The 13,563-nt window shown below is 43.7% G+C and overlaps 1 protein-coding gene across 3 annotated transcripts in view; it reads right to left on the bottom strand.

Moving 5' to 3' along the window:
* The window catches only part of dtx1 (deltex 1, E3 ubiquitin ligase), a 43,752-nt gene that overhangs the window by 4,793 nt on the left and 25,396 nt on the right, over positions 1–13,563 (bottom strand). For 2 of the 3 annotated variants that reach the window (XM_041936949.1, XM_041936950.1), the window contains exons 4-9: positions 6,242–6,303; positions 5,921–6,082; positions 3,926–3,987; positions 3,631–3,789; positions 1,896–2,057; positions 40–129 (exon numbers count right to left, since the gene is read on the bottom strand). In XM_041936949.1, the coding sequence (XP_041792883.1) occupies positions 40–129; positions 1,896–2,057; positions 3,631–3,789; positions 3,926–3,987; positions 5,921–6,082; positions 6,242–6,303 (697 nt within the window). The remainder of the gene's footprint in view (positions 1–39; positions 130–1,895; positions 2,058–3,630; positions 3,790–3,925; positions 3,988–5,920; positions 6,083–6,241; positions 6,304–13,563) is intronic. The other variant, XM_041936951.1, reaches the window with a different exon arrangement.

Raw genomic sequence — 13,563 nt, 5'->3', positions numbered from 1 at the left:
GAGTTAGACGTGTTTTCCTGGAGCGGCGTCGGGCCTCACCTTCCTGCCTTTGTCATTGTCGGGGAGGTAGCAGTGTCGAGGGAACCCTCTCGCACTGAACTTCTTCCCGGGGTTGGGGTGCTCGTTGGTCTGGTGAAAATGCCAAGAACAGAAACAAACGTTACGACTCCTCCTCTTCCAATTACAACTTAATTGCTCAGAAAATGTCAATAGCACCCACAGGACGAGCTTTGATGTTCAAAGTGCTTCCAATGGCTGCTCGTACGAATCATCTGAGAGATTCGCTACTGTAAATATCAAGCAGACACGGCTGCTAAGAACCTAGTTTGAGATTTTGGGCTGTTTTGCTTCCACGTCTTTAGAAAATACCCACAATACACATTTAGCTTTGATATTAGCTCAGATTTCTGTTCTGGAAATTAATGCAAATTAGCACATATTTAATTCGATAATAAATCATTTGCATTTTTAAAACTACCGATCCAGAAAAATTAATCTAAGTAATCAACTGGAGGAGTTTCCTGGTGATACCTATTAGTTAAAATTTACTTACTCACCTGCAGTCTGTCTTTAAGTCTAAAAATATATAGAATTTTATAATGCATACATATTAAAAGGCCATTTTCTCAAACTTTCTCCGGAAATCTCCACTTCAGCAGCACTTACATACACCAAGCTTTCCAGTTTTATTTCAGTTTATATTCACAAGGTCTTTACAGGAGAGTTTGTTCACATGTCATTCATAACCTGATTTATGCAACATTTTATTCCTAAAAACATGGTGAAAGTGGAAATTTATGGCTGTTGACAGTATTTTCTGATTTTTGGAGGGATGGAAAGGTGAAAAGGAAATGTTGAATATATAATGTCTCATTTTTTTTAGGGTTAAATTTTATTTTAAACACATTTATACAAAAATATAAGTGTCTTAATGTAAGTAACGAGCCTGAGAAGCTTCCTGGTGGTGGTCACCTGCAGTGTGTTGCATTAAATACCAGATTGAAGTTCCTTTCAAGGCTGTGAGGTTTAAAAAGTAAATCCACTGTTTGATTAAATCCTAATGTGTCGACGGGTCGGACGGTGGCGCAGAGGGAGCACTGGTCACCAGACTACCCTCCACCCTTATTAATGAAGGAATCACATGTGTTGTTATGACAAACCTTTCCTCATTTGCAGTGATTTTTAACTGTTGTTTCCATTAGGCGAACTAACTGGCAGATTCAGGTTCCTCACATATTTTGCATTGACTGTCTTCAGCTCTTTCTTCACTGGGACGTACATGTGGCTCAGTGAAGAAAGAGAGGCAGAGACCAGCAGAAACGGTCCCTGGTGATCTTGCTGCTGTGCTGACCTGATTGGTCAGGTGACCCTCAGCGCTCTCTGTCTCCTGGGACACCGAGCCTGCTCCTCTGGTGGAAAAAGGTCAGTTTATTGACTCTATTAAAGCTCCTCTCAGCAGCCAGGATGAAATACGCAGCCTTCTCATCTCACCGACCTGAGCCCAGGCTGCAAAACATGCTCTCCACTGCAAACGTGACGAAAATGTAAAATGACCTTCACGGGATTAAGCTCAGTTTTATTTTCATTTTCATTTGATAAATAATCTAAGGGATGAATTAATCACTGAAACCTGCAAATCAAGAGATGATGCAGATAATCATTAGTCGTAGTCCTGCTATAACGACGGCGTCTGCGTTTGTATTCTGAAGAGTCTACCTCTGCCCGCTGCCACTGTGTGATCTCTAAGAAGGCTGTTTCCTCAGCGACTTACACCTCACCTTCCTGCACAACAGCTGCAGATAAGCAGCAGCTGAAGACGGGGCACCGACTTAGAGAGGACAGACAGTGGATCAGGGCACAAAATGCCGGATTTAGCGAAGTGACACGGGTCTGACCTGGATCCCGGCAGGAATGTCATACACGATGCGGATGGTCTTGGAGTCTGGGTAGCCGGGCAGGCAGTGGGGGATGACGTGGTACTCCATCTTCCCAGGAGGCTGCGTGCCTGTTTTCTCCCCATAGATGGTTTTGCATGTTGGACACTGAAGGCTGCCATCCTGGTTTTTAAGAAAAAATAATAATTGAATGACATCATGGACATAATAAGATTAATTATTAAATTGATTTCTTATTACTTTATCGCTTTAAAGAGTCAGTTCACTCAAATGACATTTTTTCAGTTCTCTGCTGGTATCCAGCCGTGCAGATCAGTTTCTGACATTTCCGCTTCACTCCAAAACAACGAACACGAACGACGAGCATGATTGAATATTTTTATATGAATGATGAGTCAGGTGTTTAAGGTGAGAGGGATTGCTCGTAGTGGTTTTGTCTGCAGTTCCCCTCAGAGCATTTTGCAAACTTTAAGCTCGTTGTTTTGGTTTCACACTCCACACTCTGGGTTACTATAGAAACATGGCGGCCATGACTGGAAACCTTATTTTTACTGTCAGGTTGCTGATTTCACCCAAAAAAAACACCCTCAAATTAAAGTCAGCATATGTTACCTGCCTAGCACCAATCAGCCAGCAGACGTTTTTAGTAACTTGTTAGTAAATTGAGTAGAATATTTAGCAGTTAAAGAGACAGATATTTCCCTGGTGGAGACCAAACCAGAGTTAAAGGAAGTGATTGATGGATGTGTAAATAGACACGTTAGCCATATCAAATTCATGAGGTGACAATATGTCAGTGCTGACCCAAAGGTCAAAAAACACTGCCTTTAACATTCAGCAGCAACATGTCCGTCCAGAAACACGGTCCTCATTAGTTTCATAGAAAAATGCTGACAGGTGCTTTTGATATTCTTATTTTGATATTCATTTGCTTTGGATATTCTTTTTTGTGCAATACTTTTACTACTGTTTACTAATTGGCTATTTTATTATTATTGTTATGTATATAATCTTTTTACTGCTCGCTATTTTTATATTTTTATTATGTATAGTTTGTTCTTTATAGTCTTATTTTCACTCATTTCACTGTGTGTAATGCTGCTGCTGCACTGCATTTCCCAGCTTGGGATAAATAAAGTCTATCTATCTATCTATCTATCTATCTATCTATCTATCTATCTATCTATCTATCTATCTATCTATCTATCTATCTATCTATCTATCTATCTATCTATCTATCTATCTTCTGTGAAGAGTAATTTTCAAATGTAGTTTTTCAGTACTCTGACCACCACATGATGTTACAAAACCTTAATAAATAAAACAAAAACGATCCAGATACCAGCAGAAGTAAGTGAGGAAACATGATTTTTGCTATTTGTGCGATCTGGCTGTTTAATAGTAATCGATAAACTGATTTAATTAGACCAACTAAAATAGTTTAAGTAACACACACATGTGCCTCTTCTGCATTAGCGAGCAGTACATTAGTATTTCATGCAAGTTAACTGAACTGAAGGGAGCGGAATTTATGATTTTACAAAATATTGTGTTGTCAAGACTGGTGTGACAGATCTGATAAGATAATATAAGATCCCCATCTGTGCACAACAATACTGAGGCCTGATCATCTGCCAGCGCCGAGCAGTCCAGCCAAGCCGTAAAACATCGCGAGTTTATCATTTGAGCCGAGAGTGACATAATAACAACGTCTGGCTCACGAGCTTTTACCCACCTTATTGCCATTGTTGTACATGGCCACCAGGCACAGCAGATGGTACATGTGCCCACACTTGCCAAGTTTGCCCACCAGCTCTGGCTTGATGCCTTTGTGCTGCAGGATGCCTTCATAGCCTGATGACATGACCAGCCTCTCCATGCAGATGGTACAGTCCTGGAATAGCCAACAGAAATACTTCATCTGCCATTCTACATGACTGCGTATTTATGAGACTTTCACACTTCGTCGGGACATCAAAGTGCATCTCTTTGTGAGCACAAAACTTTTAAATCCCGCATCTTTTTCTTACCTCATCTGGCACCACTTTAATCTTCTCTGTGTATCTTCGCACCACATCCTCTGGGTTTTTCCCTTGTTATGGAAAAAAATCATAAGAGAGATGAGATGACCATCAAAGAGAAGCAAAACTTGCCACTTACTTCCACCCACACACCACAATAAGGATGAAGAAGGGCAAGACGGACCACTGGATGGCATTTGCTTGTCATTTGAACACAAGAGAATAACAGCCAGATCTTGACGGATGACTAACTTTCATCGGCCGCTCTGGCCCGGGCGTGACTGCAGCCTCGCTTTTTTTCTGATAGAAGAGTGTGAGTGTGCATGTGAATCGAGTATGCATGTCTGTGATGTCGAGGAGGAGGTCACCTTCAAACTGGCACATAACAACCAGCCATCGCCACATTCTCCGATAATCCCCGTGCGCAACCAGGCTAGCATGGCTGAGAGCACACCCACAGCTTACACCCCTAATACGCTTACAGGCAACCTCTTTTCCCCCGGAGCCTTTGTTTGTTCACTTGAGGGACAGCCAGTGAACAGAGGTGGGGGCAGAGCAGTGGAAAGAGACGGTCTGAGCAACAAAAAAATGTTAAGGTATAAAAGGGAGGGAGGGAGGACAGAGAGCAAACCGAAAAAAGGAGGAAAAAGACAGAGTCAATTATACATTTTACACTATCACTAATTGATGGCTTCATTAGTCGGATCAAAAGCCTTTCTGACCTTTTTCTGTACAGGGAGCAGAGCAGGATAAACCCAAATCTCCCTGCACGAGAAAAACCACACAACCATTCCCTCCACAGTCCTGCAGTATCTCTGAGCTCACACTGTACCTGCAGGCGGCACATCTGGCTGCTGCCTCATCCCTCAATCTACAGCGTCACCGCTAACACAGCTCCGTAATTTGCTAAGAATTTCCTGGAGAGAACTATGCAATTTGGCATTAATTATGGGGAAAGATGGATGCAAAGTTGTAGTTTTTAGTCATGCTGGCGACATGGCTTCATGGTCTTAATGGGTCTGTCATGTTGTGGCTGTAGCGGCTGTAAACTCTGTTCGGGTTACGTCAGTTGTTGATTTCCAGATAAATTTTCATGAAAGAACTGCTTTTTTCAACCTCTAAATATCTTTCCATTATTTCTTTACTATTGGATATTTCATTCTTCAAATACAGTATGTTAAACTGCAGACGGGCTCGAGGTTATGCTCGTATTTAATTGGAATTGCAAGAGTACCAACTGAGCACTGTCTCCATTTTCCCTATAATTAATACCAAATTACATACTATAATCCGTTGCAGGAACCTTCCTATAAATTCCTTCCTAGTAAATTATAGGAAACTATGGGACCCGTAAAATAAAGTGGTGCTGCATCATCTCCACACCAGTGAGTAATGGAGAGGGTTGAAGCCGACAGTCACGGCGCAGGGATGGAAATCCAACAGCCTCGCTGATCAATTAGGACAAAAACTCCTTCGGGATGCCGGCGGTTTCCACGGCTTCCATCGACCAGCACTTATTCAAGCCCAAAGCCCTACAACTATAACCAGATCCCAGCTCAGCACCACAGACCCCTGTTAATTACTTTCCTTACGAGTGTCAATCTGCATGCAGTGTAACATCAATAAAATTGTTACTGTAACACTTTCGCTGCGTTTGCTCATAAATCCGAACGAGCCGTCGTCATCACATTTTACTGGAGCTTTTTGAAATGTACAGGAGTGCTTTCCTGACTAATCATCAGCGACCTTGGGTGAGGTTGGATTTATTGTTGCGCCCTGATGGAGCTTGAATGGGAAGCATTTAGGCAACAGCTATGGTCCCTTGATCACAACAAAACACAGCTTTGGTTTTGTTTGCACACGAAACAACAGACTTCCAGACGGCTGCTACGGAAACAGCCTGCAAAGCTTGGCAGAACAGAGAGCGTCTGCTGACTATCAGTGGTTGGCCTGCTCCTTTGTTTTCATTTCATTTCCTCGGCTCCTTGATTCCTAGCATCTCACCTCTCCTCAGGTGTTTTTTCTTGGTTTTGCGGCGCATGCCGTTGATCCCTGGCACGGGCTTCATGTCGCTCTTGTTGATGGGCGGTGGGTGCAGGATGGGCTTGGGGGCACGAGTCAGGCAAACCGGCAGACCTGCAGCGCACATCAGGATACCTGTCATACCTGATGCATATGCACAGCATGCACACGCACATACACACAAAAACAGAAGAGTGGGAAAAGCACTGAATGTGAATGTCGTTCAAGATCAGTGAGTGTAGACGTCTAACTTTGACCACAAAAAGGCTGCTGACTGAGAAGGTGATGTTAATGTAGTCTAACCTGCTAGTGCTGGGTGCACCGGTCCAGATCCAGTCAGGTTCTTAACTGGGAGGGCAGGAACCCTAAAAGAGGAAAGAAAAAAAGTGCATTTTTAAAGTCTCTCATGGCTACAGAAAGTGACTTGCTCACATCCTTCATTCATTCACACTAAAGTCTATCTTATGCTACCACATCCAGGTCTGCAGAAAACACTGTGTCCAGGTCTGCTTCATATCCTGCCAGTCCACTCCTGTTCATTTTATAAAACAAAATCTAGTTTCACAATCTTCAAGCAGCCCTGTGACCTCTAAAATGGACAGTAAGCTGTCCTGATTGTGCCGCACTGCTTATTATGCCACAGTCGAGAAAACTGAGAACAGCGGCTCATTCTGCTCTGCACACCCTAAAAACACTCAAGTTAAAATGTCACATGTGCTCCACTACAGAGGCAGAGACAACTGCAATGGGATGAGACAGCTTGACTCATGTACAAAGCACTGCAGCAGAGCCTGATTCAGGATGACATTTGGAGAGGCTGGAGTTCACGGCAAACACAGATGACAAAGACAGTTGACTTGCGCACTCTTCAAGATCTGTGGAGCAGAGCGGACAAAAGCACTCGGGGCATTAATATGAGCATACAAGTCAGTGAGTTTCTTTTCAGACGGCCGGAGCCTCGATTCAAGCGGCATCCCATAGAGCCAGGGCCACAGAACAGCAGCGCTCCACGACAAGTTTCCTTTCCGCAGGTTAAACGTAGGTCTCGGTGTGACAAGCCAACACAAGCAACGACAATCAATGTGAGTTAAATGTTGGGTTCATTAAAGCTGCAACTGCAATCAATATCTTGTTTTAAATCACATTACGATTCACAGAGAGGCAACGAGGAAATTCACACCGGATGCGATTTGCATGTGAAGCAGTTAAACAACCCCAGAACATCAAACAACTCTCAGCTTCAGGATAGAAGGGCCCCGTTCACACCTGGTCCTGCCATGCATCACCACACGCTGAGGTGTGGAATTTGTTATGCTTTCAAAGATCTTTCAAGTTGCTCTGTAAATAAGTGCAGTCTGCGTGTTGCTTTCAGGTAATTACTCTTATTCTGTCTTTAGGTTTGATTGTGATTTCTGTTTTACATGAAAAAGTTCTAATACGCTCTGAACATGCTAATATGTCATCAACTTTATGAACATGTTGGTGTTGTGTTTGTTGCAATGCAAGTTAATGCAAGTTTAAAGCCTGACCAATATGTTAAAAACATTTCCTGCCTCATAAAAATGAACAAAGCTGATTTTTCGAAAGTCTGGAAACCTGCATTGTTTACATCTCCTATATGGTGCCGCTTTATGGCACCACCTACAGTCAGTCTGTGGAACTGCGGGCTAATACGTCCCTGTTTCTTGCCTAAGTAGGATGCTTAAAAAACAATTATCCTTAAAAACAAATAGCCTTATTATTATTTTAAGATCACAATGTGCTAAAAAAAATAAACACCCAACACAGACGAAGCGTCAGCTAGCTGCATGCTCAAACTTTAGTTATTAGTTATGGAGGCTACATCCATGTTTTATACAGTCTTTGTTTGAGTACTGTGCTGGGTTTTTTCAGGGATTTTGTCAACGCGACAGTTTCACACTCACACGTGATGCAGTCAGGAAACTGCGGGCAGAGTTCGACCAATGACTACAGAGCACTCACATAACGGCATCAGTACTGAGCACCCATGGGTCGGATGGTCAACATGTTGACGGGCGTCGAGGGTGGTCTCAATTCCAAATCTTTTCAGCAGAATGCAGATGAATCATTTTGCAAATCTGCTCAGCTCATTCTTCTTCATTCCGTCAGACATTAGCTGTACTGTCGCATGCAGCTGGTAGCCATGTGCATGGTGTCACGCACCAGCTTGTGTAAAATGTGCATAGTTACATGTGTGCACAAGAAACAACACCACTAGTGGTCAAATGTGTAATTTATAGTGACTGTGCCATCCAGGAGGCACCCTGAAGCCTCGATCATCTAAAGTATGGAGGACGCCTGTGGTTGTATTTACTCAAACTGGAACAAAGGCCATCAGCTATCTCCTAGATTAAAGATCTAGATGAAAGTGATATGAAATGAGTCACTTAGTTATCTCAGCTCAACCCCCCCTCATCACACACACGACTGCACATATACTTCTGTATCTTTCTGCTCTTTGACCATGAAGCGACTGCGCTCTTTGGCCCAGCAGCTCCCGGCGCTTCAAAAATCCGCATCAAGAGACCGCTTTGATATTAGCGAGAGTCTCTGTTCCTGTGCCAGGGGAGGCCCTTCAATAAGCTGAGTGCAATAAGAAAAAAGGACACGAGGCCTGCTGAGGCTGATGTGTCCTATCGCATCTCTGGTAGGGACTCAGACACACTGTGTCTCACACCGGAGGACCAGGCACCATGATCAGCCGACTCCCGCTGTGCGAAAGACTGATGTGAGCCCAAATAAAAGCACAGCGGTGAGATGAGATGAGCTGTTGTGAGAAACATCTTATGTTATGAATGTGGAATTCAGGGGTGTGAAACCAAGACAGGTTTGACTTTGGCTGCAGGATTTACTTTCAAGCAAAGACTACAGCGAGTGATTTCACACTTCCAACCGCAGTGAGAAGAATTAATGGGCGAGCTCGCCTGCTGCAGTCGCAGTTGCAACAAAAACGAACCAGTCGATACCTCGCTGCACCCGGCTGCCCACTGCTTGGTGAAGGTACAGCTTCGAGCCAGAGGATGGCAGCTAAATGAAGCTGCTCTCTGTGTTCAGTGCTGAGGACAACGTGGAAGGCGGAGGAGGTGACACTTCATCAAACGTGAATATCAAAAGTAAAAAGTGATCGGCTGAAGCAGAATCTGACAGTCATCTATAATAAAAACAAATGAGGGGCTGCACAGTGGGAGTGTTTAAACATGCACTTAGGCCTAAATCTAATCAAAACACATGAACAAGATGCATCCCTTCATGACTGCATGTATAATTCAGGTTGTTCACAGAAAGCCGGTGATCAAACAGATAATTTTCATTAGGAGAAGAAACGGGACAGCACACCACGAGAGCCCTTAACACCATCTCATCGTGAACGCCGCCGTCTGCACACTCTGCACAAGCTCCTATAAGCACGCAGCGCAGAGGATCTGTCAAGGATCCATAACATGACATTAATTAGGAATGCTTTTCATCTTTATGGCTTCCCAATCCCAGCAAAGACCTCACCATCAGCCCGAGAGCACGTTGCATAATAAATATGCAAAGTTGATGAAACAGCTGCACACTGTGTGGTTCCACGACCACCGAAATAACAACCAGCAGCAGCTCCTGAAGATCATTATCTGCTAGACTGAAGGAAACAAGCTAACACACTTATCTCTTCTGCGTTTCTGGTTTATGTTTACAGAACAGATAGATGCACATCTTGCAAGCCATTTTCTATGGCGCTGTACCTCATTATTTGTGCCAAGCTTGTGACGACCTCTCCGTGCTCTGCAGATATTATTCTTGCTGCAGCCTTAACCAGCCAGTCAACCTGTGGCCTGTGTGCAGCTGCCACCTTCCATCTCATTCTGCATGCTGCTAAGCTCTTTTCTCTTGACTTGTTTTTTTCAGAAAAGTGCACCTCTGGAGGCACTGACCCCGTCTGTCCTGGCTGCACCTTGAGCGCTGGGGTTTAAGACACATGCCACCTCCTCACAGTCTGCAGACAATCCCTAATGCTGGATGACTTCCAGGGTTTAACTCCTCCCTCTCTCATTTGTTTAAACAGCATCATCACCGTTCTATAGGAGTGCATAAAAATCCATTCTCATTACTAATCTCTATCTATTCTAAAAAAACAAATCAATGCAGAGGGTGTTGAATCCTGAATGATAGCTTGTGCTGGCTCGTGCTCAGATCTTAAGAGCAATTATACCTCATCATCAGTGTAAAAAAGGAGAGACCTTCGGCCTTTCCACCACGACGCTGCGGCTCCAGCACTCCAGTGTTGACGAGGCGCATTCAGCGAAGCAGACCGCGCCTCGTCACCTCTGCGTTTCTCTCGCCCTGCCAACTCTAATTTTTCTCTTCCGCGTCCACGTCTTCGCTCCCGTCTGTCCACGTTCAGTGCATGAAAGACCGACAGTCAAACCTTTGATGGAGGACAGTGGTGTGCCTGTCAAAAATACTGCTGAGGAATTACCTCCAGCAGCACTTTTCACGTGACATAAAACCAGTGCAATTAAGTGATAAATCCAGCCCTTACATACCTAACCCATTAACAGCACATTCATCTTGACCCCTGTCAGGTCAGACCACGGAGGTCCCTGTCCCTCTGCCTCCTGCTCAGTGTCAGCCTTCCCTTTCTGAGGAAATCTCCAGCCTGCCTGAAGGACTTAATCAGACTGAGAGCGATTAGATTCCCCAAATAGAGAGACCACATTAGGCCTAGTTAGGAAAGTGCTGACGGAGGACTAATATCTCCTCATCTGTTTATTATGCACCATAAAGACAGTGAGAGGGGGGCTGGAGGGAGAGAACTCCAGGAGTGCTTAATTGCATATTGATGTGGGTAGTGGGAGGCAGAGGCAAGCCCTACCCCCTGCTACACCGAGGGGAGGGGGTTACAACGTGGCTAATGTACTTTACAATACACCTGAAATGCCCTGAGAATTAGCAATAACGACACCAGGAATTTCCAAATTACATCAGTTTGGTCCAGATGAGCTCTCATGATTTATTCATTAATCTCAATATTAATTTTTATCTTATGGTGAGCGCCGGAGCAGAGCGGTGCAGCGGCCCACTGAGGGATAATGATCTGTGCACTCGACACACAGCCCCTCCAGTCAAAGCTCAGACGAGGAGTCTTAACGCAGGCGAGTGGAGACACAGCCAACAGCGGCGTGCACATGCAAACACACACTTATTCCTTTTTTCGTGAAGAGGAGCGGACTTCTTCTTCTTCCCGCCTCTCATCCTTCACCTGTCTACAAGTGTTCAGGCTGAGCGGAGAAAACAATACCACACAGTAGTCCTGTCTGAAGACGTGCAGGGCAGATCTTACACCAGTCAAACACCAAAGTGCACGAACAAAGTGCACAAGAGGAAGTGGTTTGACGAGACGTGAGAAAAAATCCCCAGAGGTCTTGAGAAATTCTCTCTCGGTTCACTCCAACTCATAATATAAGTGTCTTTATCTTTTAAACAGACACATGATTTAATATCATCACTTCTCATCTCTCCATGAAGTCGTAGCATGAAAAGAAATCTCATACCGAGAGACTGTGATTCACATTTGATTTCATTTCACCAAAATAAAGCACAGGGTGGAATACTTCAGAATATTTAACAGTACTTATATTATTGGTTTTTTAGATATACAGCACCATATTCTAGTTAAATATTATGCAACCTGGTAGCACTTTACTCTGGCCCCTTCTAGTTAACATTTAGAAGCACTATATAAACAGTGTAAGCAGATATGTGTTTATTCATGTATTTTCCAACAGCTATAGCTCCTCCTGTGGGCTCCTGTAAGTGGAAGCTGCTGTACAAACAGATGATGAATGACAATGTAGTAAAACACTGCTGTAATAATACAAACCATGCCTTCAGAGGAGAGTCACCGGCAGACCTCAGGAGGGACAAATCTCCTGAAATCTTCTTACAACTACAGTGTGTCATAAAACATCTATTAAATCTTTATATAGCGCTTATAAATGCTAAACAGGAGGTTAAAGTAAAGTGTAACCCAAAAACCCATTTGACTCAAATGGATAAACAAAAGTTAACCTTTTAGCAGGTCATTTTCAATTATTTCATAACTCATAAGCAGGTCTTGTAGGTTTTAGCCTCTAAAGTGTGCTAAAGTGACGTTTAATATTGCTTTAAACTTAATATCTGTTTAAATCTACTGTTATGTTTTACAGAAGTTTAAGTAAAACCTTGATTGAACCTGTTTACCTGTGGAATGATCCAAACAGGTGTTTTTGGAGCGTTCCACATCTTTCCCAGTCTTTAGTTGCTCCTGTCACAACATGTTGGAAACACGTTGATGCATCAGATTCAGAATAAGCAGATATTTATAAAAATCAATGAAGCTGATGATATCAGACATTAAATATATTGTCTTTGTGCTGTTTTCAGTAAAGTTTATGTCAAAAAGGATCAGCAAGTTATCACATTCTGTTTATTTATGCTTCACAAAGTGTCCCAACTTTTGTGGAATCAGGATTATAAGTAAGGCACAAAACCTTTTCCTGTTTCTGGCACACGAAACAGTGTAAATCGTGTTTGTGCTCAATCGTTAAAAACATCTATGGCAGCCTGCATGTGTAGTTTACATTTCCACAAACCAGGTCCTCACTTCAGAGCAGGTAACGCATGAAGGCAGGTGGTGATATATAAGGCTGTGGCGAGCCAGTAATAAGATAAACTGATGTGTTTACACATACCAGCAGATGGTGCCACTTCTAATATCTGTGCACGTATGACAGATGCATGAAGCGGCACAACCCTCCGCCATTTACAGCACACACACAACCACTGGTTTCTGAGACAATCACAAGATCGATATCTGAACTGCAGACTTCATCATCAATGACACGCGGCTCATAAAAACACGTGTTGTGCTGTGTTAGCTTACGCAAAGACGAGATCAATCACACCCATGACAGGTTTTTGTTTTCATCATCTGCATATTAATATAGTTGGAAGAGACTTAGCATCAGATGGAGTATGGCTGTCTGCGTTTGTAAAGCAGCAACAGAAACGCACGTAAATAAGCCACAGCGTGCCAAACACCTTCCCTGTACCCAGCACCAGTTATATTAGGGTGTGGGTGTGTGAAAACACATCTGATGTTTTACATTCTGTGTGGGTTCCTCTGTTATCTGTTTGTAGCACGCTTGTGGGAATTTACGAGGGAGTTCACATTTCAGTTTGTGTGTGTGCGTGTCCTGCCGTGTGCATGTTAACCACACTCATCCTGTATGTTGAGCCACTCGCCTGGGAACCGACGCACTCCGCTTCACTCCCTGTCTCCTCCTCCCTCTCGCTCGCTCGCGCTCTCTCTGTCTCTGCAGAAACCCTTTGAGCTGAGAGGTGACAAACTCACATTTCATCCGCAGCACCTGAGCTTTCACTGAATTCTTAAAATACAGCGGAAACGCTCCCCGAGTAGGTCAACCTATGCTGGCTTTCTCTGTCACATATACCTCTGCACGGAGACGCATCATTTCCCACCTGCTCGCTGGACGAAACAAGGTCATGGCCTGCTATGATGAACGAAAAACCCATGCGCTTGCTGTCAGTGACACAGAATTAGGCCACAGAAAGTGAAA

This window comes from Chelmon rostratus, chromosome 5 (assembly GCF_017976325.1).
Source record: "Chelmon rostratus isolate fCheRos1 chromosome 5, fCheRos1.pri, whole genome shotgun sequence".
NCBI lineage: Eukaryota > Metazoa > Chordata > Actinopteri > Chaetodontiformes > Chaetodontidae > Chelmon > Chelmon rostratus.
This window is presented reverse-complemented; position numbering and strand designations above follow the sequence as displayed.